The 27,664-nt window shown below is 55.5% G+C and overlaps 3 protein-coding genes across 20 annotated transcripts in view; 2 read left to right on the forward strand and 1 right to left on the reverse strand.

Annotated features, from left to right (window-relative positions):
- The window catches only part of UBAP2L (ubiquitin associated protein 2 like), a 29,776-nt gene extending 29,558 nt beyond the window's left edge, over positions 1-218 (reverse strand). The window contains exon 1 of the mRNA XM_088068710.1: positions 119-218. The gene's annotated coding sequence lies outside the window, so the exon portion shown is untranslated. The remainder of the gene's footprint in view (positions 1-118) is intronic.
- A 258-nt stretch (positions 219-476) lies between these two features.
- On the forward strand, positions 477-4,869 carry LTAP1 (lipid transport auxiliary protein 1). Its single transcript, XM_005532315.3, has 9 exons — positions 477-632; positions 1,067-1,168; positions 1,364-1,472; positions 1,634-1,687; positions 1,958-2,124; positions 2,247-2,305; positions 2,694-2,888; positions 4,398-4,530; positions 4,694-4,869. Exons 1-9 carry the CDS (start codon positions 564-566, stop codon positions 4,793-4,795), a joined length of 990 nt encoding a protein of 329 aa, XP_005532372.2. The 5' UTR covers positions 477-563; the 3' UTR covers positions 4,796-4,869.
- A 3,051-nt stretch (positions 4,870-7,920) lies between these two features.
- TPM3 (tropomyosin 3) lies at positions 7,921-26,807 on the forward strand. Of its 18 annotated transcripts, XM_088068522.1 has the most exons (12): positions 7,928-8,162; positions 8,515-8,640; positions 14,008-14,141; positions 14,958-15,075; positions 15,293-15,363; positions 16,740-16,815; positions 17,292-17,354; positions 17,503-17,572; positions 19,313-19,391; positions 21,206-21,269; positions 24,990-25,110; positions 25,665-26,807. In XM_088068522.1, exons 1-11 carry the CDS (start codon positions 8,049-8,051, stop codon positions 25,065-25,067), a joined length of 993 nt encoding a protein of 330 aa, XP_087924648.1. In that variant the 5' UTR covers positions 7,928-8,048; the 3' UTR covers positions 25,068-25,110; positions 25,665-26,807. The 18 variants fall into 18 exon arrangements, with proteins under 18 accessions (XP_087924650.1, XP_005532359.1, XP_005532360.1 ...); XM_014260882.2 differs by lacking the exons at positions 16,740-16,815; positions 21,206-21,269; positions 24,990-25,110; positions 25,665-26,807 and adding exons at positions 16,153-16,228; positions 20,043-20,829; XM_014260881.2 differs by lacking the exons at positions 21,206-21,269; positions 24,990-25,110 and having other exon boundaries at positions 7,938-8,162.
- The last annotated feature ends 857 nt before the right edge of the window (positions 26,808-27,664 follow it).

Consider the following 27,664-nt stretch of genomic DNA (forward strand, 5'->3'; position numbering starts at 1 on the left):
GCAGCGCCAGGCCGGGCCTGCAACGGAGAGGCGGGCGAGTTCGGGCCGCTTCCGCCCTCATGGCCGCGGCCGCCATTTCACCCCCCCCGCCCGCACCCGGCCCGCCCGCCCCCCTCACCTGCGGCGGCCGCGCGCCACGCCAGCCCCCGGCTACGGCCCGGCCCACTAGGCCGCGCGGGGCCCAGCGGCGGCGGCGGCAGGGCTCAGGGCCGCCCCCGGGGCGCCGGACGAGGCGGGGCCGGGTGAGCGGGAGGCGGCGAGGCCGGGCAGGTAGGGGGCGGCGGCAGGAGCCGGGGGGGGCGGGGTCGGGGGCCGCGCGGGACCGGAGCCGCCGGCGCCGCCGCCCCAACTTTACCCGGGTCCGCCCGCCCTGACACCCCCCCCGACCCCGCCCCCAGCACGTGACCGGGCGGGGCGGGGCTGCCCGCGCCGGACACGTGACGTACGCGGGGCGCTGCGGCGGCCCCGTACGGATCACGTGATTTGAGCTATTCTGGTCACGTGGTGTGGGCGAAGGGCGGCTTTGTGGCCGCCATGTTGTGCGGCCCCGGGCCGGGCCGGGCATGGCGGGGGCCGGCAGTAACTGGCTTTCGGGGGTCAACGTGGTGCTGGTCATGGCTTACGGCAGTCTGGTGAGGGCCGGCGCGACAGGGTGGGGTGGCCTGGCATGTCTGTGCGGCCTGGAGTGTCCGCGGAGCCGGACCACGCGAGTCCGTGGAGCCCCCGCGAGGCTGATCCTGGCGCGTCTATGGAGCTCCCGTGCGTCCGGGCCCGAGGAGTCGATAGAGTTCCCGAGAGACATGTCCCAGACTGTCTGGGGAACCCCTCGGTGTCGGGTTCGAGGCCCTCATGGGGCTGGGCTGGAGACTCGTGGGGTCGGGGAGAAGACGTGAGTGGCAGCCTCTGTAGAGATTGGGAAGGTGTGGAGCTGACCTGAGTGTCCGTGGGGCTCCTAGTGGGCAGAACAGGGACCTCTGCTCGCAGGGGTTGAAGGGCTGGGCACAGGCTGGCTGTGAGACCTCCCGTCCGGCACATGCTTGACCCCCACCCCGCTGTGGCTCCACAGGTCTTCGTGCTGCTGTTCATCTTCGTGAAACGCCAGATCATGCGCTTTGCCATGAAATCCCGCCGTGGCCCCCACGTGCCTGTGGGACAGCACGCACCCAAGGTGGGTATTCTCCATTCCCTACACCCACCAGCCCATTCATGCCGGAAGGGACAGGCAGGAGCTGCTCCAGCATCAGAGCTGCTGCCTCAGAGTGGTGATAGGCAGTGGGGAGGGTACGGTTTATCTAGGACCTGTTCTTATCCTTTTGGTCCTACAAAGTGAGTGGTCTGTAAATGTTTTTTTCCTGCTGTACAGGATTTAAAGGAAGAGATTGACATTCGACTGTCAAGGGTGCAGGACATCAAGTATGAGCCACAGCTGCTGGCCGAGGATGACGGCCGGCTCCTGCAGCTGGAGACACCAGGTACAGTACCATTTTGCGCTTATTCCCCTGGAGCCAAGTCACACCTTTGACTGCTCATGTTGGTGTCCTGTCACATGAGATGGCATCTCTTCTCTTGTTTTCCCTTTCCCACTTCCCTCCAAAGTTTGCAGAGATCTCAGTTTGTGCTTTCTCTTTACCAGGCTGCTACAACTACCTGTACAGGATGAAGGCACTAGATGCAATCAGGACATCAGGTAAGGGAACCCAGAGTAAGAGTGGGAGCATAAGGATGCAGAGAGACCCTGAATGAGGGTGCCAGCAGCCTCATGGGGAAGCTCCAAGTGCTCACTGGGGAGTAGCAGTCACTCAATCACTTCTCCCACTGGTGGCCTGAGGGTAGGCTGGGGTAGTTGGCAAATGGAGGCAGTGGGCACGGATGGAAATTTATCCAGCCACTGATTCCTGACCATAGGGATGAGCACAAACATTTTTACCTGCGCTTCAGCTGTTGTGCCTTTTTCCAGAAATCCCATTTCAAGCAGAGGGCCGGTACCCAAAGTCTTTAATCGGGAAGAACTTCTGTGCCTATTTGCTGGAACTGCGGAATTCCAGCACGTCCTTCAAAGGCATCCGCAAAGCCTTGATTGACACCTTGCTGGATGGCTATGAGAGTGCCCGCTATGGCACTGGGGTGAGTGCTGGTGGGGCACTGCCCACCCTGCAGGGCACTTCTGTGCTCTGCCCTGCTGCTGGGACTGAGACCACACCATAACTTCAGCTGGATGTTCCATGGTCTTTTCTGTTTGTATCCAGGTCTTTGGGAAAATGGAATATCTGAAGTATGAAGAAGCTCTGAACGAACTGGCAAACATGTAAGTGCTGCTGCCCAGATGCAGTGGTATGTTCCTGGGCCCCAGCAGCCCTTGGGAAGGTATGAACAGAGATGGGTTTTGGGACATAGCCATCATCTGAGACAGGGGCTGTCTGTGCCCCTCTGTCCCTCTGGGTTCACTCCTTCCTTGCAGTTCATCTGTTACTGCAGGTCTGGGTTTGTTCCATAGTCACAGTTGACATTCCTGCTTGTCCCCAGCCACTTTGAGTCAGGGACTTGCACAGAACCAGTGGCCTTAGATGTCAAGACATCAGTGAGTGCTATCACCATGAAAGCAGATTTGTTTCATGTTGGACAGACAGATACACAGGCTGAGCGGCTCCTCTGGGGTGACAGCAGCAGTGATGGTGCCTCTTCTCTGCCCGCAGGACCAAGACCCGGGGTGGCAGCAGCCAGCGGCAGCACCAGTCAGCAGTGAAAGACCTCACCCTGTCCCCTGAAGTCTCCAATCCCACCACCATCCAGGTCACCTACCTTCCTTCCAGCCAGAAGAGCAAACGTGCCAAACACTTCCTGGAGCTGAAGAGTTTCAAGGACAACTACAACACGCTGGAGAGCACCCTGTGAGCGTGCAGGGGCCTGGTGCAGTGGGTATGCTGGGCAGGTCTGGGCTGCAGTGCAGGTAGCACTGAGAGGAACCAGCTGCACTTTCAGATCTCCCTCTCATACCACGTGGGAGGTCATCGCTTGGTGGGGGCTCCATTCCAGCTGCTGGAGTTTGGCCCTCACCAGGAGCCCATTCTGGAGCTGCTGAGCCTATGGGGATCAGCCCCATGGCCTTCTCTGCCACAGGCTTATGACACTCCAATCTCTGAGTCCTGCACTGTCTTGGACCCTGTGAATAAACTCATGAGCTTGAGCTTATTTATAAAGAGATGGATCCCAGCCAGCACTCTCCTCTGTCCACCCATCCCTGCAACAGCTAGTGGGAACTGATGTTTGTCCATCCTGTCCGTGTAGGTCTTGGGCACTGGAGCCACTTGTCTGTTTTTTTCCAAAGGGTGAACACTTTTCCCCATGACATCATTGTTCCTGCTGTCAGCCCTTTGTGGCCAGCCTGCCTGCGCACCTGGATGAGGTAGAAATAGTTTGGTGCCTGTTCTTAGCACCGTGGCTAAGCTACCGCTCTGGGCTGAGGTTTCTACTCATTCTCCTGCAACTGGGCATTTGGGGACGTCTTGAGTGGACAAAACTGTTAAATGTCCCATCTGTTCTGCCAAGGGGGTGTTTGCTCCCACTTTCACCAGCGCCTCACATGCCAGCATCTGCCGAGCTCCTGAGGCTGAAAGCTCGTGGCCCGCACCTTGAGTCTGCATTCTGTCAGGCTGAGGACAGCACTGGCAGCTCATCCATCACTGTGGCATGGGCGACACAGAGTAGAGAGTACAGACCTTGGCACTTTTTAATTACTGTTTAATAAAATGGCAGTTTAGCTCAAGTAGGATGTGTGCCACTGGCCTCTGACTACAGGGCCCCATCCCTACCTGATCCCAGGCTTCATCCCCTGCTGAAGCTGCTACAAAATAACTGAGATGCCATTAATGGTAGCCAGGGTGCTGCCATTACTGCTATGGTAACTGCAATACCATGACACGAACTGGCATGCAGTTATGGTAACCAGAATGCCACCATTACAGTAACTGGGAGGCTGTTACTGTAACCAGGATGCCAAGGTATTCCATTAACTCCGTGGCTGTTGCAGGGGAGCCGTTGCAGGGTCTCTGTGGCACTGGCCATGGCAGTACCAAACAGCCAGAGCTCCTCACTGCAGCAGGAGGAGGTCAGACAGGGCAGGGGTTGGGAAGATGGAAGCTGTCCTGGGAGCAGGCAGGGACAGTGGGCTTTAGTGTGCCCTGGTGCAGGTTAAACCCCAGGCCACACAAACATTGCTCTTTGTTTGCAGGTCCAGGCAAATGGGAATGCTGGTGCAAGGCTCTTGGAGAGGTAGAGCTGGCAAAGCACCCTGGGGGCTTTGATCCCCTGGGGATCTGTGGGCGATGAGGAGTCTAGCACAGGGCAGGCTGAGGGGAACATCTCTGCATCCCTGACCTGCCCACCCTGTGCCTCAAAAGCTGTGGGCAGGAGGCCAGGGAGCACCCAAAGTGCTGGGTATCGTCCCTTGAGGTGCTGCAGTGGATCATGGAGTCGCGGCTGAAGAAGTGTGTGGAGTTGGAGCTGCACCTTGCAGGAAGGGAGCAGGCAGTGGTGAGGCTGGGCATTGGTTGGGTTCAGCTTGGGTTCCCCAGCCCTCTGCTGACAGGGGTGAGTGCCACCCTTGTCCTGCTCCACTACATCCTGGAGAACAATGTTTCCCAGCACTGATGAGCCAGGGGATATGGGAGTTCAGCACAACCTCTGTACCTGTCAGATCCGCCGAGATGCCCTGTCCCATCTTGTCCTGGATGAGCACCTACAGCACCAGCAGGAGCTGCGCCAGCAGGGGAAAGCCTTCTATGTGGAGCGGCTCTGAGTGCTCAGCCCAGTGTGTGGCTCTGGCCTGGAATCGCCCAACTCGTGACTAAGAATAAAACATGTTGAGCAAGACAGGCTGTCTTTGCTGCATATGAAGCATGGGACAGTCCAGGGCAGCAGTGGGGGGAAGACACAGCTCAGTACAATTCCTGTGGCTGGGATCCAGATATGTTGCCTGCAACCCTGGGTGCTCTGGATCCTGCACTCTTCATCTCACCCATGGTTGCGCCAGGAGGTGGCAGCAGGGCCAGTATGCCTCACCAGAGGTGAGTGGGTGCTGCACACTGGATTCCTGTCCTAGCACAGGACCTGCTGTGTGCCACAGTGCTCCTGGCCATGTGGCACAGCCCTGCAGCAGCAGGGAGAGGAGCCTGGCTGGGCTGGGTGCAATTCTCCCTGTCCCCGCTTGCCATTCAGGCACCCCAGGATCCCTGTCTGCTCCCCAGCTGGGAGGGCCCTGTTCCCCACCTCCCATCCCTTCTGCCTGTGTCCGACCTTGGTGTCTCCCAGCCCCAGGGCCCATCAGTGCCTGCTCTGGCTCTGCTTATTGACAGGGCTGGGGGCTGCTCGGCCAGCACCCCCCGCCCCCGGCCCTTCATTAGCTCAGCTGTCGGGCTGCATCACATCACCCACTGCCACATACACGGCCCTGGCTCTGGCACTGCTGCTGCTACGTGTGTCCCTGCTGTCCCCACTCCCACCTCATCGTGGGCCACCTCAGGAGGCTGAAGCCCCTGACCCCCAAGGCCAGGCTGTGTCCCAGTCCTTCCCGTGGCACTCAGGATTTTGGCTGCCCCATGTCCTGTCCCATTGGTGCCCCAAAGCCTGAGCCCCCCACAAAGCCCCCGGTGCCATTCACAAGGCTGGTACTTCCCACTGCAGCAAAACACTGCTGTGGTGTGGGGAGGCTGTGCTTCCAGCACTCCATGGTATCCCATGTGCCCTTGTTGCTGGACACCACCACCCTGGCCCCAACAGCTACTTCAGTGTGGGTTGGGGTCCTGCCTCTGTCACCCAGCATGAGTGGGGCCACATCCTCAATATGGATGCAGCAGGGTGACAGGCAGCCCCTCCAGCTGCTCCTTGGAAGAGAAACTCCTGTGAGTTCCAGCAGCTCCTCCAAAGCAAGGGGATGTGAGGCACAACTCCCCTGTGTCAATGGGGCTCGTCCTTGGGCAGGGTCATGTGTAGCCCCTTGGTGGCACAGGGCCCGCAGGCCAGGGCTGGCCCCCCCAGTATTGACAGCCCCGCTAATGACAGGGAGTGTGACCAGGGGCAGGAGCAAGCAGTGCAGGGCCATCGACCGCATCGACCGGCAGTGCTGGGCAACAAGGGTGCGGGGGTCCGTGGAGGGGGCAGGGGGACGTCAATGGGTGGTAATTAATGGGAACGAGGCCACGTGTGCAGGGCCAGGGCTGTTGCTGGCCACGTCCCTCTGCTTGGTGCAGTCGAGTGCGGTTATAAACGGCAGCCAGACGATCTCCAAGCCAGAGCGCAGAAGAGGCCCCCAAGCCAGCCCAGGTAAGATGGTGATGGATGTGGGTTCCCTTTGGCCCCAGTGCTACCTGCCATAGCATGCTACTCCATGCCAGTGCATGTCATGGCATGCCCCGATGTGCCATGCCAGGAGACCAAGCCTGCACTGCCCTGCTCCAGCTTCATCCCAGCCACAGGACGCCTCCTGCTCCAGCACTGCATCCCGAGCACCCCAGTACCGGCACAGTTGCCCAGCAGGCTCCAGGCATTGAGGTATGGCTGGGTGCTGCCTCTGCAGTGCCTTGGGGATTATACCTGGATACCACTCCTGCCCCAGCTCTCAGCGTATTCTTTTCTTTCTCTTACAGGCAGCTGTGCTCCAGGTCCTCCCACCTCCATCTGCCCCTGTCTCTGTCTGATATGTTTGATATTAGGTTGTTTTATTGGAAAACCAACTAAATATCAAACATATTCTTACAGCGCCAGGGACGCCCAGCACTGACTTGGCCAGATGCTGCCTGTGCCCTGCCTCAGACAGGGGGGCCCTCTGCACCCTGTCCTGCACCGTCTGCTAGTCCTCACTGCTGCAATAAAACCTGTCTGCCCATCTCCATGGGACTTGAGAGGGGGAGCCCAGAGGCTGTCCGGGGGTTGGTGGAGGTTTGGGATGGTAGCAGGGTCAACGCTCGCCACCTGTCCCCCTGCTCACGCCAGGGATGATGACAATACAAAGGCCCGTGGCCCTGTGCCCAGCACTGCCTCCACTGCCCTGGCATGGGGAGGGGGGCGTTATTTATGGAGGTGCAGCCACTGCTCAGGGCCCTTGGTGGGGCTGTCCCCCCCAGTGCCCTGCCCAGGGTGCCCAGAGCTACCACCAGGTTTCTGTCTCTGTCCCCCAGGCCCCCAGGTTCTGGCCCCTTTAGCCCTCTACATCTGTCCCTGGGTAGGAGCAGTAGGGGTAGGGTCTTCCATGGGAGATCGTAACTTGATTTATGGGACCATTGGGATCTCTGGGCCAGAAAGAGGAGGTTAGAAACCTCTCGGCTGTGGACAAAGTGCCACCACTTGCCCTGAGAATTCCTCCCTGTGCCTGGGGAATCTGCTCCTCCAGCTGCCAACAGCATCCTCTACCTCAGCACAAAGCACCAGCATGGCTGGAGCTGGCCTTGAGGCTCAGCGGGCTCCTGGGGGACTCTGCCCCTGGTGCTGGGTGCAGTTTCCCCTGCTACTCCCTGCAGAGCCAAACACTCTTGGCCAAGCCCTTGCTCCCGAAATAGCACCAGGATGATCTTGCCCTTTTCCATGCCACCCCCAGGCAGGGGTAAGTGTCAGCCCAGGGCCACCAAAACATCCTAAGTCCCTCCAGGAAGGCAAATGGGGAGCGAGGACTTCATGCCAGCGCTAAACAGACCCAGTTCAGCATCCTGAGGAAGTGCTCCGGGCACCAGCCAGGGTGTCCGGTTGCATGGGGGGAGGGGGTACCTGGGACAATGCAGGACCCCCTCTTGCAGACCCACTGCTGCTTTTTATAACACCCCAGCTGTCCTCGGGAGCCCAAATAAGGCTGTGACCACCCAGAGCCCCCGGGACACATAATGGGTCCTGAGCACAGACTTTTTGGGAAGGTGGGGAGGCGGGTCAGCCCAAGAAAGGCAAAGCCCCTGTGCTGGGCAGAGCTGATAAACGGTCAGTGGGGCACAGGCAACACAGCTGCCCTACCCACCCGTTATCTGTCCTGCATCCCACTGCCCACCACTGCCTGTGTCCCACCAAGGATGGAGGCCATCAAGAAGAAGATGCAGATGCTGAAGCTGGACAAGGAGAATGCCCTGGACCGGGCAGAGCAGGCAGAGGCTGAGCAGAAGCAGGCGGAGGAACGGAGCAAGCAGGTAGGGCAGACAGCCACAGCCCCCAGCCCAGGGATGTTGGGGGGTGGCTTCTGCCTCTGCTGGGTGACGCTGAGCCCAGACCCGAAAGAGACTCTGCCTGGGGTATTGAGAGTGTGACAGCTGCCATTATGCCACAGCTCAAGGGCACCCCGAGGGCTAGCCGAGGCTCAGTCCCTGCCAGCTGGTGGGATGTGGGAAACAGATGGGCACTGTGGGGCAGAGCTGGTCCCAAAGATGGGGTGGGAGGGATGCCATGGGGCAGAGCTGAGCCTGGGATGAGGCAGGCAGGACTCTCTTGGGGTGTGGGGGTTAAGAGTGATGTCCACCTGTGGTGACGACACTGTCCTTCCAGCTGGAGGATGAGCTAGCTGCTATGCAGAAGAAGCTAAAGGGGACAGAGGATGAACTGGACAAGTACTCTGAGGCCCTGAAAGACGCCCAGGAGAAGCTGGAGCTGGCAGAGAAGAAGGCGGCGGATGTGCGTATGGGGTGCAGGGTGGAAGCTGAGCACTGCCTTGCCCCCCTTCCTGGGGGGGCTGCAGCCTTCCTTATGCCTTGGGGACACAGTTAAGTCCCTGCCCGGCTCAGTGTGCTCCCGATAAAGCTGTGTAGGTGTCCAGGAGCAGAGAATGGCCTTGTGAAGGACGTATCCGGGGGGCAGAGCCAGGCAGCGAGCAGCCCATCAAGTGCGGGATATGGGGTCCACGTGTCCCCAGGAAGCTCTGAGTCACGGCTGGGGGTGGAGGAGCCGAGCTCCGAGAGAGGAGGAGGGGGGAGCCCTCATCCCCCTGAGGGCGGGGGCTCACGGCCAGGGTGAGCATTGCACAGCCCAGCTATTGTTGTCCGCTGTTTCCAGGAAAACAATGGTGCGAGCGGTGCAGGGTTTCACCCAGTGGCTGCTCTCCTGCCATCACGAGGCATGAGGCCCCGCTCATCACCTGTCAGGACCTGGCAGTCCTCGTGGGGCTGGGATATCTCAGGGTCCAGTGTCAGAGTGATGCAGCCCAGCTGTGATGCAGAGAAGGCAGGAGCCGTCCTCTCCCGCTGTGCTCGTGGGGAAGCACCTGAGCCCTGCACAGCACCTGGGCCCCTCTCACTGGGACCTTCAGAGCCCTGGGACATGTCACCCTGCAGCTTTGCTTGCAGATCCCTGTTACCAGCCCTGCACTGGAATCGGCTTGTGTTGCAGCACTGCAGAGCTCTTGGGAGCCCGTTTCCTCCCTCACACCCTTCTTGCCTCCCTCTGCTCCTTGTTGGCATTTTCCCTGCTGTCACCACATCCCCACTTTCTTCTTTGTGGATCCCTCTCTGTGCAGCTGGAGCCCCTTTTCCTGGCTGCTGCCTCCCAGGGTGGCCCATGGGGGTCCCCCAGTTTGCCCCTGGCTCTGGGAAGTGGAGGGATTTTGCACCCTGGAGCATTGAAAGGGCAGAGCTGCCTCCCAGTTGCTTCCAGCCCAACAGAACCCTTTTGATTCCCACCTCATCCCTGGAAAAATGCTATACCATACGTGCCATCCCAGGCAAATGCTCCTGAAGCATCTATCTGCCTGGCTGCTGAGGGTTTCAGGCCAGCAGCCTGGAGACTTTCCCTTCTATCCACATGCTTGAAGCACTGCCGAATAGGCTTTGTGGGGAATGAGAGCATTTAACAGGACTCAGTGACAGGGCTCAGTGATGTGTTTATTGAGCTCTTGGGCGGCTCCATGACCCTCATGACACTGAGGAACACAGCTCCCAGCTCTGAAGAATGCTGATCTTCGCAGCGTTGCCTGCCCTGAGACAGGAGGATTTTAGCCTCGGCTCAGGCCGTTTCCCCACTGGGACTTCACACATGGAAGTGGACTGGGAGCCTGGTGGCCACAGCCCTACCCCTGGGTGGAAGGAAGGAGCAGGATCTGCTCCAGGGCCGTGGGCTCATGGCCCCGGCAAAGTCTGGGGGTTCTCCAGGGGTGGCAGTGCCCAACTCTCGGGGGGGCCGTGCCCAAATGCAGCCCGCTGGGCTGAGGGGCGTCCGGCCACGGAGCGGGGCGGCTCGTTTGGGGCCGGGTGGATTCTCCGGGCCCTGCCACACATGAGGCCAGTCCCGGTGCCTCCACGCCCATATGGGGCGGGTTCCGGTGAACCCAGGTGCTCGCGGGGCAGACCCCGGTCCTCCCCCCGGTGCCGGTGTCCCGTTCCCACTGGGGCCTGTCATGGTGTGAGTCCCCCGCCCGGTGCCGGTGCCCCGTTCCCGCCAGGTCCCGACACATGTCCCCCACGCGGTGCCCCCATTCCCGCTGGTCCCGGTCTCGGTGGCCCCGCCACGCCCCGAGCGCGACGACCGCTCCTCATCTCCCCGGTAACGCGCCCGCGGGGTGGGTCGGAAGTGACGTCACTTCCGACCGGCCGTTCCGGGCGCGGTCCCGGTGTCTGGGGGTGGCGGGGCTGGAGCGGAGAGACCGAGCATGGCCGGGGCCACCACTATCGAGGCGGTGAAGCGCAAGATCCAGGTGCTGCAGCAGCAGGCGGACGATGCGGAGGAGCGGGCGGAGCGGCTGCAGCGGGAGGTGGAAGCCGAGCGCCGCAACCGCGAACAGGTACCGCCGGGACCGTGCGGCGGGGACGGAGCCGGACGGGCGGCGCGCCCGGGGCCGGGGGTCATTCCGAGCCGCGGGAGTGCTCGCGGGATGCTGACCCGGGCCGAAGCGTCAGCTGGGACCGGGGCTCTCGCTCTATGTCCGTGGCTCTCTCTGGGTCCCTGGGACCCGCCCGTGGTGCTGAGCAGACACGGAGGCCGGGAGGATCGGCCTGTCGTTGTTCCGCTGTTACCGGTGTCCCGGGACGGACAGCAGCAGGGAGGGACCCGGCCGGGGGGCGGGGGAGGCCCCGGCCATCTTGTGCGGCCCCGAGCCCGGAGCTGCGCGGGTAAGATGGAAGGAATGAGCGGGCTCCCTCGGGATGTGGCCAGCGCAGGAGCCCTCTGAAGCGCTCTCAGACACCGCATTCTGCCCGGATCCCGGCGAGCGGGGCTCTCCGCCGCCCTTGGGACCGGCAGTCCCGAGGAAAGAGAAGGGCTGGGGTGGGACTGGCTGAAAGGGAGGAAGGAGCAGGATCTGAGCTGGCAGCGCTCGCGCTCGCCACCGGGCTGGGAACACCGGAAAGGCTGGGACAGGGATGAGGTGACACGGGCAGGACCTCGAGGTGGCCGGCTCCCTTGGGCCTGGGACACAGGCAAGGCTGGTGGCGTTTTGGGTACAGGTACAGGGGTGACACGGGAGGTCCTTGCTCGAATCTAAGCATGACTATCGTTGAATTTGCAGTGATTTCGTTGCATTCGAAGTGTGAAGCTGAGCCCTGCCCTCTGAGTGCTCGAGCCTGTGCCCGTGACAACGCTGTGGCACTGCCGGGGATGGATTGGGCTCTGCTGCCCAGGCCCATGGCAGAAGCTCCTGCCACTCCCATGCCTCAGCTGGCTCTTTCTTTGCAGCCACATATGGAATTCTCCTTGCAATAGCAGCATTGTCACGGGTACAGGCGTGTTTTTCCCAGCTGTTATGAACGCACTCAAGAGCAGCTCCCTGAACTTCCTTCAGGGGAGAGAACCAGGGCTCCCAGTGTGGTGCCCAGGGCTTGCCTGGCCATGGGTCATGGGGTATCCTCATGAATCTCTTGGGGCAGCAATGGGGAGTCCCAAAGGCCTGGATGAGCTTCTCACTTGATTTTCTGGACTCCAGGTGTTACCTGGTTCAGGGCTGCCTTCATGAAGGAAACATGGAATAACAGAAATGTGCCACTTGTAGCAGGGGTGCCTGAAAGAGTCACCTGGAAGTGTCATCCCATGTTCTGGGAAAGCCTGACAGTTTCATCTGTATCTAGGGAGAAGCAACAGAACAGGAGGTGTCAGGGCTCTTCTGCAGCAGGGGAGAAGCACTTCCTCAAAAATAAGGGTGGTTTTTGGGTGGGTTGAACTTGCCTGCACCAAGTAAGGGTTCAAGTTCAGAGGGTCAGGAAGTGGAGGCCCGCTGTACTGATGTGTCTTCATTGCCTGGGAGAAGGAAGGAGGAGGTCCTCCACCTCAACATCTGGTAGCCCCTTTAACAGGGAAAAGATGCGTGTCAGTCAGTCTCCTTCCTGTTCTGTTTAAGGTATTGTTCCGTTCCTCTTCAGGCAGACCACTTCCCCTTTCAGTGGGGTGTGTGTTGGCTCTGGGCACCAAAGGGATGTGGGCTTCTCCAGAGCCAGCTGTACCTGCATGGGAGTTCCTCTGTGCTCTCCCAGCCTGGTCTTGGAACTGCCAGGGGTGCCTCAGTGCCAGTGAGGGGGGAGAGCTCAGACAGCCCCTCTGGGAGCTGGACGCAATTGGTGTTGGGCCCCAGTCTAACACTGGCGCCTTTCATCATTCTGCTCCTCCCTCTTCAGGCCTAGTGAGGAGCAGTTCTTCTTGGAAGGATGCTTTGTTATGTGCAGCTGAGGTACTTTGTGTTTGTTTGGCATGTGCCTGTGCCCAGGTCTTTGCAGAAGATCACAGTGCTGCCCTGGAATGGCTGCACTCCTGCCTGCCTTTGTAGTCCTTTTGGGGAGCAGGATTCTGGACTCTCCAAGGGTGCCCTGGTGGGGTGTCAGAGTCCCGAAAGCATCTGGGTTGCCCTGGGCTTTGGCTGCAGTTAATAAATACGGCTGTAAGCAGAGGCCTCGTGGCCAAACAGGTCATTCCCCCAGGGTCCCAAAAAGATTGCAGCAAGTCTCAAGTTGACTGTTTAGTCTGGGTCTGATCCAGAAGAGGAGTGCCACTGAAGGGATTTTCATCCTTGGCCTTGAGGTGCTTTGTTTTCAGCAGCACCGAAGGGCAATTCCTGTCCTCTATATCTACCCTTGCTGTGTTCTGACTCAACACTGGAGCAAGCTACAGAGTGATGGCAGTGCTGTATTGCCTTACCGAGAACAAGCAAGTAGCTCTGCCACACAAGTGATGAACTGAGCACAAAGCTGCATGGTCTGTGTTCCCCACCATCTCTATTGCCAGTGCAATGCCGTGGGGGCTGGCTTGTAGCCTCTTTGAAGGCTGACTAGGACATGGATTGCAGTGTTTGTGGGGTGGGATGGCCTCTGATATATGCCAGCTCCTTAAAACCTCAGTCACATTTCTGGCAAATGTCTGCAGGCTGTCAGCAGTTTCATCAGCTCCCAATGTGTATGACTGAACCAAGGCAGCTATTGCTGGGGAACAGCCTCCTAGACCTGTCTCAAAACTGGAGAGGGGTTTTGCACCTTCTCTGAATTGTTAGTGAGTCGTTGGGAGGAAGGAAGCCTCAAGTACTGCAGGCTCTCCGCTGGGGCTGTGGGCACTGCAGCAACAAGCCCTGAGGCTGGGCAGCACCTGTGATCAGCCCAGCCTGCCAGCACCCAATACAACTTGGCACATCCTTGAACATGTTAATCCTTCTCACCTTGCTGATGAGAGGGTTTGCCTCAAGCAACACTTATGTCCAGATCACACCAGTAAACTGACTCTCTGCTAAGTGGCAGCTGTCACCATGCTCTGGCATTGTGGATAAACAGGGCTGTGATGAATGGCCTGGCAGGATCCTGGCAGCTGCAGAGGCAGCCCTTGGTGTAAGTCGTCTCCTCAGTGTTTATGGCTTAAACTGTCAGAGCAGCACAGGCTGACAGTGATCAACCTGCAGGAAGGCTGCTGTGCGGAAAAAGCATGCAGGATGTGTTGCCAAGATAAGTGCGAGAAGTGCTAAAGCATCCTGGGTTTGCTTTGGGCTCCTGTGTGCTGCTGCTGACCCCAAGGCAGATCTCACCTGCCCTACCCAAGCTGCTAAACCTGCACAGGCTGAGTACCCTCCTCTGCTCCCTGCAGGCTGAGGCAGAAGTGGCATCTTTGAATCGCCGTATCCAGCTGGTAGAGGAGGAGTTGGACCGAGCTCAGGAGCGCCTTGCCACAGCTCTGCAGAAGCTGGAAGAGGCAGAGAAGGCAGCAGATGAGAGCGAAAGGTGAGCAAGGACTCCTGCTTGCACTCTGTCAAACACTGAGTGTCCGGTGCCATCAACTTTTTGGGCTTCTTAGAGTGGGGGAGGAGATCCCACATCAAGGCTGGATGTGGGAGTCAGTGCCTGCTTATGCAGAGCAGCTAAAACAATGCTGATGAACCTGAGGCTGCTGATGGCCTTGAGTGTCCTGGAACCTGAGGCTTGGGATCAAGGAAGTGCCATGTGCCACCATGCATCTCCGACTCCAAAGGAGGAGAAATAGATGGGTTCATGGACACCATTGCCTTGTAAAGGTGGCTGCTGGTGGGGCAGCCTGTCTTCCATCTGCCTCTGCCAGCATGCTCCATCGTGGCAGATGTCCCCTGACCTGGCCTGTGATTCAAAGGGGAGGGGTCCACTTCCAGCTGTCTAATGTGTTTCCTCAGGCACACACCGTGAGCAGCCTGACCCAGCTGATGGCCTGGCATAGAGACAGACTTGGCTCTTCCTGCATTTGAAATAGAAAGTGCTTGACATGGTTGTGCTGATTCCCTAAGACAGCTGGGTTTGTTCTCAGCAGCATTGCACTTCCCTTGGTCTCGGAACCCGGTGATCTGATGGAGGAATGGTCCAAGGAGCAGTTAATTCCAAGCAATTGAGGTTGCTGTATTCAGCCCAGCAGCCTCTGCCTTCCTGTGTCACCTTCTTCTTTCAGAGGAGTCATGGCTTATCAAGCCTGTGCTTCCAGGCAGTGCTGTTAATGCTCTGAAACTCACTGCACTGCTGGCTTGTCCAAGATTGTTTTAAACATCTTCCCTCCCTGTGCTTGCTTTTGGGCAGAGGCATGAAAGTCATTGAAAACAGAGCTCTGAAAGATGAGGAGAAGATGGAACTGCAGGAGATCCAGCTCAAGGAAGCCAAGCACATTGCAGAGGAGGCAGACAGAAAGTATGAGGAGGTGAGACTCTTGCTGTAGTATGATTGACCTGGGCCAGTAGAGTTGAGTCCTCTTCCTGCTGATAGCAAACCTAGGGGCAGAGCCTGGCTCTCAGCAGACTTGCCTCTGCTTGGCCAAAAGCTCCAGTGGCTCCTGCAGGCATTCCTTCCATTCACTGCTATGCAGACCCTACAAGCACAAGGCTATCCTTCCTCTTTACTCTGATTCTCCTTTCCAGGTTGCTCGGAAACTGGTGATCATTGAAGGAGATCTGGAGCGTACTGAAGAGAGAGCTGAGCTTGCAGAGTCGTGAGTAGTCCGCTTGCATGTACCTGGCAGGTCTGCCTCTGCATGGAAACTAACACTGCATTGCTAAATTTGTTACACAAGGCCTGAAGCACAGGGTGGGTTTAGGTCCATGAAGGAAACGGATGAAAGCACTTCCCTCCTTGAAACAGGATTAACTCCACCTAGGACATTGAGTTTGTGAAGCCATTTGCCTTGGGTGGATATGCTCTGCCCGTTTGCATGGAGGCACTCCCTAGTCATGGATGCTGGAGAGTCTTTCTCTCCTCAGTATTCACCAGCACTGCTTTGTGTGTGCAGTCACAAGATCGTTCATATTGCTACAGAGCACAGTGCTTGTCCTGAAGTGGCAGAGGCTTCCTGAGCCAGTGGCTGAAGTGACATATGGGGTGGCCAAGGGCAGAGCTGTGGCTGAGGCTGGTCTCTGGGCCTCTCCAAGTACTTGCAGTAACCACTACTGGCTTCTGCACTGCTGAGCAGAAATCTTGGCTTCCTCTGCTCAGAGCAGAGACACAAATCCTGGTGCCCCATCCTTTCATATGTCTGGATGCTTTAGCTGATCCTTGAGGAGCTGGTCAGGGCCTTTCCCTGCTCTGGGCCTTGTCTAACACAGTTGGTGTGTACACAACAGCAGCAGCAGCACTGTGCTTCCCGCCCAGACGTGCATGTTGTGACCATGACTTTTTTGTGTTTCCCCCCACCCCCTTTTTTGCTCTGTGGTGGTGTGGTTTTGGTGCTCCTTTTGACCTTGCCCCCACCTGGCTTGTGCCCTTGTGTGACCGTCACTAACAGTCATTGCCGGGAGCTGCAGGAGCAGATCAGAGTGATGGACCAGAACTTGAAGTGTCTGTCTGTTGCCGAAGAAAAGGTACTAACTTTTCCCTTCTTGAACCATTAAACCAGAACTCATGTGGTCTCCTCACTATGCTCCTCCCCTCAGCTTAACTGTGTCTCTTTCTCTCTCTCATGGAACATACTGTCTTCTCTGCCCATAAATATCCCTGTCTGAGTGGTGGTGGCTGTCCTTCTGTCCATCAGGACAACTTCCCTCCATACAGCACACTAAACGTGAAGCTTCTCCTTGGAGACTCCCAAGTCTGGCAGAAACCTGTGTCCACATCTCACTGCTCAGCTCTGTGCCCCGTGCATGTGCTGGCAGAATACTTCAAGCATGAGTTTGGAAGCAAATGAGAACTTGCTTTCTGCACAGGTGCCTTTGATAGGACTCAAAGCAGGGTCCTATCCAGTCTCATTTCAGACAGTCTCCTAAAAAACTTCCTGGTCTTCCCTGCACGTGGATTCACTTCTTGTTTCCTGTCTTTCCCTCCCACTTCTTCTTTCCCTTTTTTTCTCTCCCCTTTCCTTACAAAACCCCACAGTAAATGTTCCGAGCTGGAGGAGGAGCTGAAGAATGTCACCAACAATCTCAAGTCTCTTGAGGCTCAGGCTGAGAAGGTAGGGCTACCTGTCCCAGGGCCAGAAACATTGCTGTTGTGCTAGATGGGTGTGTAAACAGCAGAGCACCCACTGGGGTGGAAATGATTCAGCTGCAGTCTTAAGCAAGCCAGGAGTGCTGTGCTTACTCTGCTGGGAGGGCTAACATAAGTCATTGGAGGGCTATGGAAGCTGGGGTGTGGGAAGCCCAGCTGCCTTTCCCTGCCTTGGGACAGACTTAATCAGCCAGGATGTTTAAGCTGCTGAAATGTTAAGATGAGAATTTTTCTGCATCCAAGTTTGTGTTCCATGTGTTATGTGAGGCTTGCTGCCTGATCCAGTCCTGTTGGACTTGGGTAAGGATGTGAACAACTCCCAGTTGGAAGGTTCTGTTGGCATGTGTGCTGCAGTGATGAGTTTACGTCAGCCTCTCTAGTTGTGGGCTCTCTGGAGAGGGAGGTATCTGGGGCTGCTGACTGCTGACTGCTTTTCCACAGTACTCTCAAAAAGAGGATAAATATGAAGAAGAGATCAAGATTCTGACTGATAAACTCAAAGAGGTGAGTGACTATGTCAGGATGGCCCAGCTGGGTGAGCTGGCCTCAGCTTGACTGGGAAGAGATGTGAAGGGTGGGAGACTCCATGTCCTCAGACCGATGCCCTTTGCTGTAGAGCTGTTGCACTAACTGGCTTATTTCTGTCTGGCAGGCGGAGACCCGTGCTGAATTTGCTGAACGCTCTGTAGCCAAGCTGGAGAAGACCATTGATGATCTGGAAGGTACATTCCGGGGACAGGAAACCAAAGAATGTGTGTTTAGTGAGAAGTTAAGGAGGGCTATCTCTCAGGTAGCTGGAGAGCAGAGAGGCTGCTGTGCTCCTCATTACTTGGAGCATAACCCAATTTACCTCCAAGGTGAGGCTTGGCAAGAGCCCTGTCCTGTGCCTCTGCTCTGAAAGCTGTTCCCTGGCTGTTCTGCAGCAGGTCTCAAACTCTTGATCCAGACACCTGGCCTTATCTAGATAATTGGTGTATTATGGTAGTGATGTCCTTAGGAATGTAACTAAATCCCCGTGCTCCAGCTTAATCGAATTAATTTAGGAGTGGCATAGGAAAGAAACACCTGAACTTGTAAGAATTGGTCACAATAACATCTGTGCGTGCAGAACGTCATGCATGTGCTGGCTATTGCAAATGGTGTCTTGCAAGTCAACCACAGGAGTCAGTGAGTCTTGAAACAGCCCCCGTGAACACTCAGACTCCCCAGTGTGAGTCCTGAATCAAGGTTAAATCGCCAGCAGTTCAGTCCATGGGGTAGTCAGCCTGTGCCAAGGGTGTGTTCCTTTCCTCCTCCCATTCCTTCACACAGTTCTTCAGGAACACTCCTGAGGCAGCCACCGCAGAACCTGGCCCCAAGCCACAGAGGGAGAAGGTTTCAGCTGCCTCCCTTAAATCTGGGACTGTGGCCAGATTCTTCTGTGGATTGCTGTGGCTGGAGCAGTGGTGCTGGTAAACCAAAGCCCTTACAGGTCTCCTACTTTGACCGCAGGTGGACCTTTCTGGTCTTTCAGTGCCAGGTCTTGGAGATACAAAGCACCATCCTACAGTCTGGAGTCACTCTTATTATCTAGAAATAGCAATGGTGTCAGCTGAGCTCTTCCAGAGCTGCAGCCAAGCAGCAATCTGAGCCACCTCATGATCCAGGACAAGCTTTTATTTGGAACTGCAAAAGGTCCTCCAAATCCCTGCATGCTCCCCTTGAAACCTGTTGATTGAGAATTGGCTCTGGTCTACAGCCTTGCTGCTGGAGTGACCTAGTTTATGACAACTGACAAAGTTCCCTAGGCTCTGTGAGGCTGTTAACTGTACTATAGCCCAGGCAGCGAGAGCTGGAGCAGCCTGTGCCAGCTCTGCAGGGCTCAGGGATGTGACAGCACAGTTCCAGGCCCACCCCTCCCTGGAGGCGGAGAGCTGCCTGTCTGCTCCATTATCTGATGGAGAACACTGGTGTGGCCAGTCTGCTCCCCCTCCTCACTGCATCCTTACAGGATTGGAATTTCCTCTGATGCCCAGCTCTATTACATGACTGACTTCTCCCAAGCCAGTCTTTGCATTGAGACATGGGTGAGAGCAAAACACCTCAATTATCAGTGCTCTCCTTAGGTGTAACAAGCTTCTCCCTAAGTGGATGGAGTTGCCTTTCCCTGCTGCTCCTCCTGACACTGGTTCCTGCTGACCTAGCTGGACAGCTTGTTTTTACAAGGTGATGTGATTTGTGTGCTTGGCCGTTGGAGCTGGATTGTAATCCTGAAAGGCACTTGTGGGTCAGTCAGTCCTCATGCTGCTGGAACCCTTCTGTTCATTGATGGGGATGAACATGGAGTTGTGATGGCTCCACATCTAACTTCATTTTCTTCTGTTCGTGAATCCACTCCTGCTTTTCCTGCCCCAGAGTGTTGGAAGAACTCCTTTGCCTTCCCTCATTGTTTTCCTTTTGTTCTCCTCCTAAACGTCTTCTAGATGAGCTCTATGCCCAGAAACTGAAGTACAAAGCAATTAGTGAGGAACTGGACCACGCCCTGAATGACATGACTTCCATGTAAATATGAGCTGGCTGGAGTTCGCCTCTCGCTTCAGCAGGCTGGACTGCCAGTGCTTGCTTGGTTTGCTGTGGTTTCTGTAGTTGGAGAATTGACGGCACTGTGCCACCCAGGTTACTTCTACAGATCTGCCCAAGTTGCCCCAGCATGCCTTCCTCTAACTCTAGGTCCTTGTGATCTGCATGTGTAACCAAGTGCTGTGCTGGCCTGAAAGGGTTCTGACTTAAATTTGAGTGCAATTCCCATTCTTACTGGGAAAGGCTTTCTCAGGAAATGTGGCTTTGTTACCTGCTGGAGCCACTGGGCCATGGTCTCAGGATTCCTTCTGGAAGAGGCTGTGGATAGTGCTTAGGTGGATTCCTTAGGAATTGCCACAATAGGCTTGAGATGGGCCAGATCATGAACTGATCTGTGGAAGTAGCTGAACTTGTGTGTTTCTGCAACTTCGCTCCTCAGCTTTGGTGTTCAGATCTGCAGTGGGTGCTGCTAACAACTTCTCCACCTGGTCCTTGCGCTAACCCAGGAGAGGCCAGGTCCTCACCCCACAAAGAAGAGCCTTAACACGAGTGTCCCAAAGTTCCCTAAGCAGCTTGCTGTGCACAAACACTGAAGCTTCTCTTAAAATTAGTGTCTCCTTCTGTCTCACACAGATAAGTCTTGTGATTCCAAACTCCGCTTTGGATTTGTCTCTCTGCTTGGTGGCTTGTTCTGCATCTGCACCCGTCATTCATGCTCTCTTCATCTGACTCTGAATTCCAGTACCTTTTTCCAGTTACTGTGCACAGGGCATCCCTGGGAATTGGTGCTCTAAAGACACGGAAGCAGCAGCAGCAGCCCCCCAGTTCTGCTGCACTTGCTCCCAAACAAAGCTCCCTCTGTGTGACCTGATGTGCCAGACACAGCCTGCTCTGAGGGGCTGCCCTTTCCGTGTCGGGGGAGTTGGGAGGATGTTGTTCTCATCTGCATATCTTGTGTGGAGCCATAAAGCTCTTTTTGTATTTCTCTTGCCTTTTGCTCAAGCATGATGTCACCTTTTTTAAGGAAAACAATTCTTGCATAAATGGCCATTGCTTTTGAGAAATGGGTTTCTAGTGACCACTTGCTGCTTTAGAATAACTGTTTCAGCATTGCCTTCAAACTGGTGTCACCCTTGGTGGAACACAGACCTCACTAGCATGCTGGATTTTCCTTTGAGGTGTGGTACTGGCTCCCAGATGTGATGGCAACTCTGCAGACAGGGCCAGTGGGGTCAAATGGGAGGCTGGGGGTTGCATCAGGAGGCCCTGGAGCTGTGCCTGACTGAAGACACTCCTCATTCCTGCCTGCTTTGGAGTGTTCACCAGCACTGGTTGCCAAATGCTAGCTTGCAGTGGGAGGTCACACACCTGATAGTCGTTAGCCAGGGTATGGAAGTCAATAAATATTGTGTGTGCTCTGGCTGGTCTCCACTGGGGCAGAACTGGTTGGGTGTGAGGTGCTGCCTGTGCCAGGGGGAGGGATGTGTGGCCTCCTGCTTCAGGAATGAGAAGGCACTGCAGCAGGGCTGTGAGCATTTGAGCCAGGGAATCTTTTGCAGAGCCCTCCCCATGCAGGGGCTGAGGGCTGCAGGATCCTTCTAGGAGCGTGTCATGGAGCTTCCCACTGAGCACTGCCACTGGCAGTGGGCTGTGAATGCCTGGCGTGTGTCACCACTGGCGCTGTTGCTAGTTGATCTGGTATGATAAACACTGGTCATCCTCTCAAAATGGTATGTGCTGCCTCATGGTGGTTAGTCAAATACTTTTTCCTTTCTGGATTGGTTCGTCTGCCACAGTGCCCGAAGAGCCCTTCGTGAGCAGCATTCTGATGACATGGGACGCTTCCCGTGGCTTTCTCAGGTTTGTGCCCTTCTGGTCTCCACATGACAGCACTGGCAGTCAGGATAATCTAGGCACACCCACATGCCCCAGCCTGTCCCACCCTGTCTTTGGTGACCAGTCTGGATGGGGAAGGGAGGGAGCATTCAAGGAATTTCAAAGTGTGGTCTGACTCTCCGGGGATGTGGGGCAATAGCTGTGCCCTGTAAGCACAAAGCAAGAACCCAGAAGTCTTCAGTAACCCAACTGCAGCTGGAGTTGAGGATCTGGATCCTGTGGGACAGGCAAGGCTTCTGTAAATATGAAGGCTTCCAGGCTAGTGTTCCATTGTCAGCTCTTATGACAACAGGGACACCATCATTGTCTGTCAATATCTGAAGGGAGGGTGTCAGAGGATGGACCAGGTTCTGCTTGGTAGTGCCCAGTAGTAGAACAGGCAACACACAGAAACTGATGCTCAGGAAGTTCCACCTGAACATGGGGAAGATTTTCTTTCCTGTGTTGGTAACTGAGCATTGAGCAGATTGCCCAGAAATGGTGTGAAGTCTCTCTCACAAGAGATATTCCAGAATGATCTGGATATAATCCTGTGTGATGTGCTCTGGGATGACTCTGCTTAAGCAGAGAGGTTGGACCCACAGATAACCTTTTCAACTTCACCCCTTCTGTGATAGTTAGTGGGTGGGAGGTGGTAGCCTGCCCTTGGGAAGTGCCTCTCTCCTCACAGGGAGGTCTAGTTGCATCCTGACTTGCTGTGGGGAGCTGGTGGCTCTTCTCTGCACAGTGATGTTCCTGGGATTGTTATCTAAGGCTGGGCTGTGGCAGGCCCTTTTCCCACTCATCCGGAAGGAATCCACTCTGGGTGGTGGATGGGTATGTGGGTGGGTGATGCAGTGTTTACCCTGGGAGGTTTTGGAGGCATCTGGTCTGACTGGATTGCTGGGCTTGTGCAGGCTGGTTAGTGTGAGCTGTGCTGTGATGTGGGAGTGCTGCAAACATAGGTTAACTGACCAGGAGAGCGAGATCCTGGGGCTCCCCATGTCCTGGGGCTCCCTGAGTGGCAGGGATAGCTGGTGAGGCTGCCCTGGGGTTGGGCGTAGAAGGGAGCAGGCCAAACATGGCTGCTGCAGATCTGGGCAGGTGCTCTATATGGAGAAGCTGTTCCTGAAGTCTGGGAAGTTCAGTCATGCTAAACACTCCAGTCTGCTACCTTGTGTGGGTGAATCATCGGGTCCCTGTACACAAACAGGAATGTTTGCTTGAAAGCTGTGAGCTGTTGCACCAAGTCCTGTGAGCACAGTTCACTCTCATCCTCTGCCACTCAGGACCAGCCTGAATCACTTAGATCTGGGGACTGGCATTGGGGTTGCTCAGAGCCAGCATGGAGCCAGTCCCTCACAGCAGTAGTAGCTGTTGTGCAAGGCATGGGCCAGGATGCCACGTACCCACAACTTCCAGATTGTGGTAGGACAAAAATCATTGGCTTGTCTGCCTGTGCCTCAGTCCCTTAGTGGCTTTAAAGAAGGGACAACAATCAGCATTACTGCCCTCTCCTGCAGAGTGAGATGCAGTGAGATCAGGTCCTGAGGACTGAGAGAAGCTGAGGGTGAAGCTGAAGTTGAGCTTCCCCCTCTGTGTGCAGGTGTTACATTGGAGGGACTGACCTGAGACTCTGGGGAGGGCAACATGCTTTGGTTGCTCCATGTAAACCACTTGACTTTCTGGAATTTTACCCAGCTAGGTCTTGTTGAAGAGCAAAATATTCTGAGATTGAAAGCAATGAGGAATGGTGTAGCTCCCCTTCAGAGGGTGCCTGAGAATCCTAGGACCTCATAGTAGAAGCATTAGAGGGGAAGCCCAAACCAAGGCTGTGCTTTAGGCTCACTCCTCCAGCAGAGGCATCACACTGTGTGTCGCTGCAGGTGGTGCTGGTAGGTTCTGCCAGGCTGGAAGATGATGCATAAGGTTTTTTCACTGCCTGAATTCTCCTAAGTGCAGGAATTGGAGCTGTCAGGCTGGGAGGACTCTGCCCATGCAAATGAGCAGGGAGAGATGCTGAATCTCTGTGGTGGCTGGTTGTGGCTGACAGGCTGTGTGGCAGGACATGGGCCACTGAGCCCTGACAGATCCTGGAAAGGGACCAAACATGCTGATGACCATGAGTGCTTGGCATAAGCCTTGAGGATGCATGTGGCAGCTAGACCTCTATGGGGCTATAAGGACAGGGACTGGAGAGGCCACGGCTGCAGAGGCAGTGGCAGCTTGTGCTCTGCTCATGGAGTTGTTCTGGGGCAGATGTAAAAAGAGGACCCTGTGCTCCAAAAGTCCCTCTGTCCTGTACCTGAAGCAGTTGCTGCTTTCAGTCCTGTCTGGGTTGTGAGTGTGGCACCAGGTGTGTTCTCAGAGGAAGATCCTCCAGGCCTGCATTGAGATGTTGTCATTCTCAGTTCTTCTGGTGTGCCTGTCCTGCTGTTCAAACCCTGTAAATCCCACTGCAGTGTGGTGTGGCTCCCTCTGGAAGCTATTTCTGGTGCAGCTGTGGCAGGACTCGTTTCTGCAATGTGCTCCACAGGTTTAAAGCACATCCCAGATCTCTGTCCTTTCTGGGGTCCAGCCCAGCCCTGCCTGCAGGCTCCTCTTCTGGTGTCTCCTCTTCCTTTCTTTGCCTTTGCACATCTTTGACAGCACTTTCACTTCTGCCCACACTTGGTTTCCTCTGTGATCTTCCTGAACTGAAGCACAAGTTAGAGAAAGACAAACCTTTGGGAATAACCCAGGCTGTCCTCAGAAGCACATGTTATGGAGACAGCATTTTTGATGTGCTCATCTTGGTGCTCTACTAACCTTCCCTTTCTCTCTTTTTCTCTCTTCCTCTTGTTTCCCTTATCCTGTCACTGCTGCAGAGTGCCTGTACAGCCAGCTTGAGAAAAACCGCCTGCTCTCTAATGAGCTGAAGTTAACGCTGCATGATCTGTGTGACTGAGAAGGGGCCCACTAATCCCATTAAACAAGCTTATTGCGACCACCAGTGCTGTGGACCACAGTGAAATCTGATCATTAAGACTGGCAGACTTGCGAATTTTATGCAATTGCTGCTTTTTAATGAGGCACTTGGATATAACCTGTAATTTATTTAAGCATTTTTTTAATATATAAAGGTAACCTCTGTTCTTGGTGAAGTCACCCCTCAGACTTGGCTGGTTTTTGAGCAGTCTTGGTTGCTTGTCCAGGGGGTCCTGCCTGGCTCCTCCATGGAACCAGTATAGCTGCACCCCCTAAATGAAGGGTGGGGTGAAGTTAGACTTATGTCTGCTTGAAGCTGCCTGTCAAGTGCTACAACTTAATTTACTATTAGCTGAATGACTGTAGGATTTCCTGGTGCATGGAATGATGGCTTCTACCAATAAATGACTGACCTTGTGGTCTGTGAGACACTGCACACCTGTATTCCTATCTAGGGGAGTCCTAATTGAGAAGGTTTGGGGGCAGAAGTAATTTCCCAGGCCTGACCCCAGTGCAGCTGCAGAGCCCTGAAATGGGTTGGGAAAGCTCACAGACATCTTGACAGCAAATGCCGAAATACACAGCCTGAAGCTGTGTCCTGAGTTCCTGCAGGGGATATTTAAATGCTGCTGTTGCTCATGCTCGAGGAAGGCTGTTCTCTGTGCAGAGTTTCTGGCCCTGGGGAGGTTGGGAGTGGCTTTGGGAGTCTGCCTGTACCTAAAGGACGTTTTTCTACAGCCTGTCTGTCCAGTGTCCCAGCGTGTGGATGTCTCCAGTGATATGGGTGGGCTCACCTTTGGAGTGAAGCCTACTTAGAGCACTAGCTGCTGATCTGCTCTCCTCCTGGCTTAAGGAACATGTGAGAATTGACTGCGTAGCTGCCTGTAGTGTCGGGCAGGGTACAGCTCCCTCACTCCTCACTCTCTGCCTATCACTGGCCCAGCTCCTGCCCTGCTGCCCTCCAGGCTGGTGGTCTGCTCCCTGCTGCTGGGCTTGGCATCCCTGCCCTGTGCTGAGGGGACGGGGGGCACAGCCAGCTGTAGTTCCAGGGGGTGGTTTCCAAGTGTGTGTTGCTCTTGGGTGCCTTGCTGGGCCACGTGTGTCAGCCGTGGAGGTGTGGAAGCCCTGGGAAGAGCTGGCTGCAGTCAGAGACACCTGCATGTGAAACACTGCCTAGAGCTCTGGCTAAAGGTGCACCATGGCCATACTGACTGGGAGCACTGGCAGTGTGAGAGGTGAGGGCTACACACAAGCCAGGTAACCTCAGAGCTTCCAGCTGCACCCAGCCAGGCACTCCGGTCCAAGGATCACTGCGGCAGTGTGTGGGGAAGGGGCTGGCACAAGCTTTTTTTGGCAAAGGATTCTCCATTGTTTCATGCTGATTTGTAATTCTCAACTCTTGCTTCCTGCCAGATAAACTGAAATCCACCAAAGAGGAGCATCTCTGCACGCAAAGAATGCTGGACCAGACCCTGCTAGACCTGAACGAGATGTAATGGATCCCTGCCACTGCCTCTGCCATGCAATGCCTGCTCAGCTGCTGCTGCCCTCTAACCCTGAGACCAGAGTTTACTTTCTGTTGCCAATTTGACCAAACACAAATCTCCTTTGCTCCTGGGTTAAAGGCCACCAGGTTGGGCAGAGCTTCAAACAGCATCATTAAGGGAAATAAGCAATGCAATAATGTTTGGAGAGCATGTTTGAGATGTACACATTTTGTAACTACCTTTTTTTGTAGCAGCCATTATAAACATTCCAAATAACGTGTGAGCTGGTGAGCTACACTTCAGAGCTCTTGGCTTTAAAATTTGGTATTAACCTTCTGTTAATTGGCTCTGGGCCACCCTGCTTTGGCAGGGCAAGAAACGGATATGATGGTTCTGGCTGTGAGTTAGAGTATCCAAGCTAGGGATGAAAGCCTGTTGGGAAAACTTCCTTTCCAGGAGCTGTTTGCTAAAAGCACAGTTCAGTTTTTCAGCTTTAAGGTAACTCTGTGTTGGGAAGGAACAACTTGGGTGAAAGCATCTTTTTTTTTTTTTTTTTTTTTTTAAGCCAAGCCAGTCATCTGAACAATTGAACCCTCACAGGGATTGTGTCCCTTCCCCTCCACACCTGAAGGGCTTAGAGAAGCCACTGTCCCTGTAACCCATTGCTACCCTGAGGCTGACTTTGCCTTCACTAAGTGCTGATGCACCAAGCTTCACTGCTCATCACTGGGTTACACTTAACTGCTTAAGTACAACAGCCTTGTGTTCTTGGAGAAGTGGTTTTGCCTACCTGGAGGGATGGAGCCAAGCCTTCCCTCCTGCCCAGGACTGCTCTTACTGTCTTAATTGAGTACGAGCCATCTTGCTGTGCATTGCTGATGTGTTGTGGTTGTGAGGTGTGAGTGTGGCAATGTCACACTTGCAGTGTGTAGCTTGTGGTTTGAGCATGCTGCTTGGTTGTAGCAGTTTTTGGGGCCAATCTGGAGACAAAAACCCTATCCAGTGTTTTGATACTAAATTGAAAAATTGTGTTACTGTCTTTTGAAATAAAAACTGATCCCTCCACATGGCTGCTGGCTGCAGAGCTTTACTGTGCAGGCTTGTGGGGGATGAGCGTGGGGATGGTGTATGTGCCCAACCTATGACCAGGCATAGGGTAAGTAGCACTTCCCAGGGCAGGAGTGCAAAGCAGGACTGTTGTGATGAGTTCCTCAGTCAGTTTGGAGATGACACTGAGTTGGGTGGAATTGTTCACCTGCTGGAGGGCAGGAAGGCTCTGCAGAGGGATCTGGATCCATGGGCCAAAGCCAGTGGTGTAACAGTCAACAAGGCCAAGTGCCAGGGTCTTTGGGTCACCATAACCTGCTGCAGTGCTCCATGCTTGGGGAAAAGTGGCTGGAGAGCTGGAAAACAACCTGGGAGTGATGGTTGACAGCAGCTGCACATAAGCCCGCATAAGCACCCACAGTGGGTGCCCAGGGGGGAAGAGGCCAAGGACACCTGGCCTGTACCAGCCATGGTGTGGTGGTGGGATCAGGGCAGTGCCCGTCCCCTGTGCTGGGCACTGCTGAGGAGTTGCAAACCCCAGGGTCAGTTATGGGCCCCCTCATGACAAGAAAGACCTTGAGGGGCTGGAGTGCATCCAGAGAAAAGAACAGAGCTGGGGAAGGGGCTGGAGCACCAGGAGCAATTGAGGGAGCTGGAGTGGGCTCAGCCTGGAGAAAAGGAGGCTCAAGGGGACTTTTTCACTCTCCACAACTCCCTGACAGGAGGGTGCAGCCAGGAGGGGGTAGGCTCTCTCTACTCCCAGGGAACAAGGGACAGGACAAGAGGAAATGGTCTCAGGTTGTGCCAGGGAAGGTTTATATTGGATATTAGAGAAAATTTCTTCACAGGAAGGGGTCCAGCCCTGTCATAGGCTGCCCC

Source organism: Pseudopodoces humilis, chromosome 31, assembly GCF_049639895.1.
Source record: "Pseudopodoces humilis isolate 2021_Gansu_Grassland_sample_001 chromosome 31, ASM4963989v1, whole genome shotgun sequence".
Lineage (NCBI taxonomy): Eukaryota > Metazoa > Chordata > Aves > Passeriformes > Paridae > Pseudopodoces > Pseudopodoces humilis.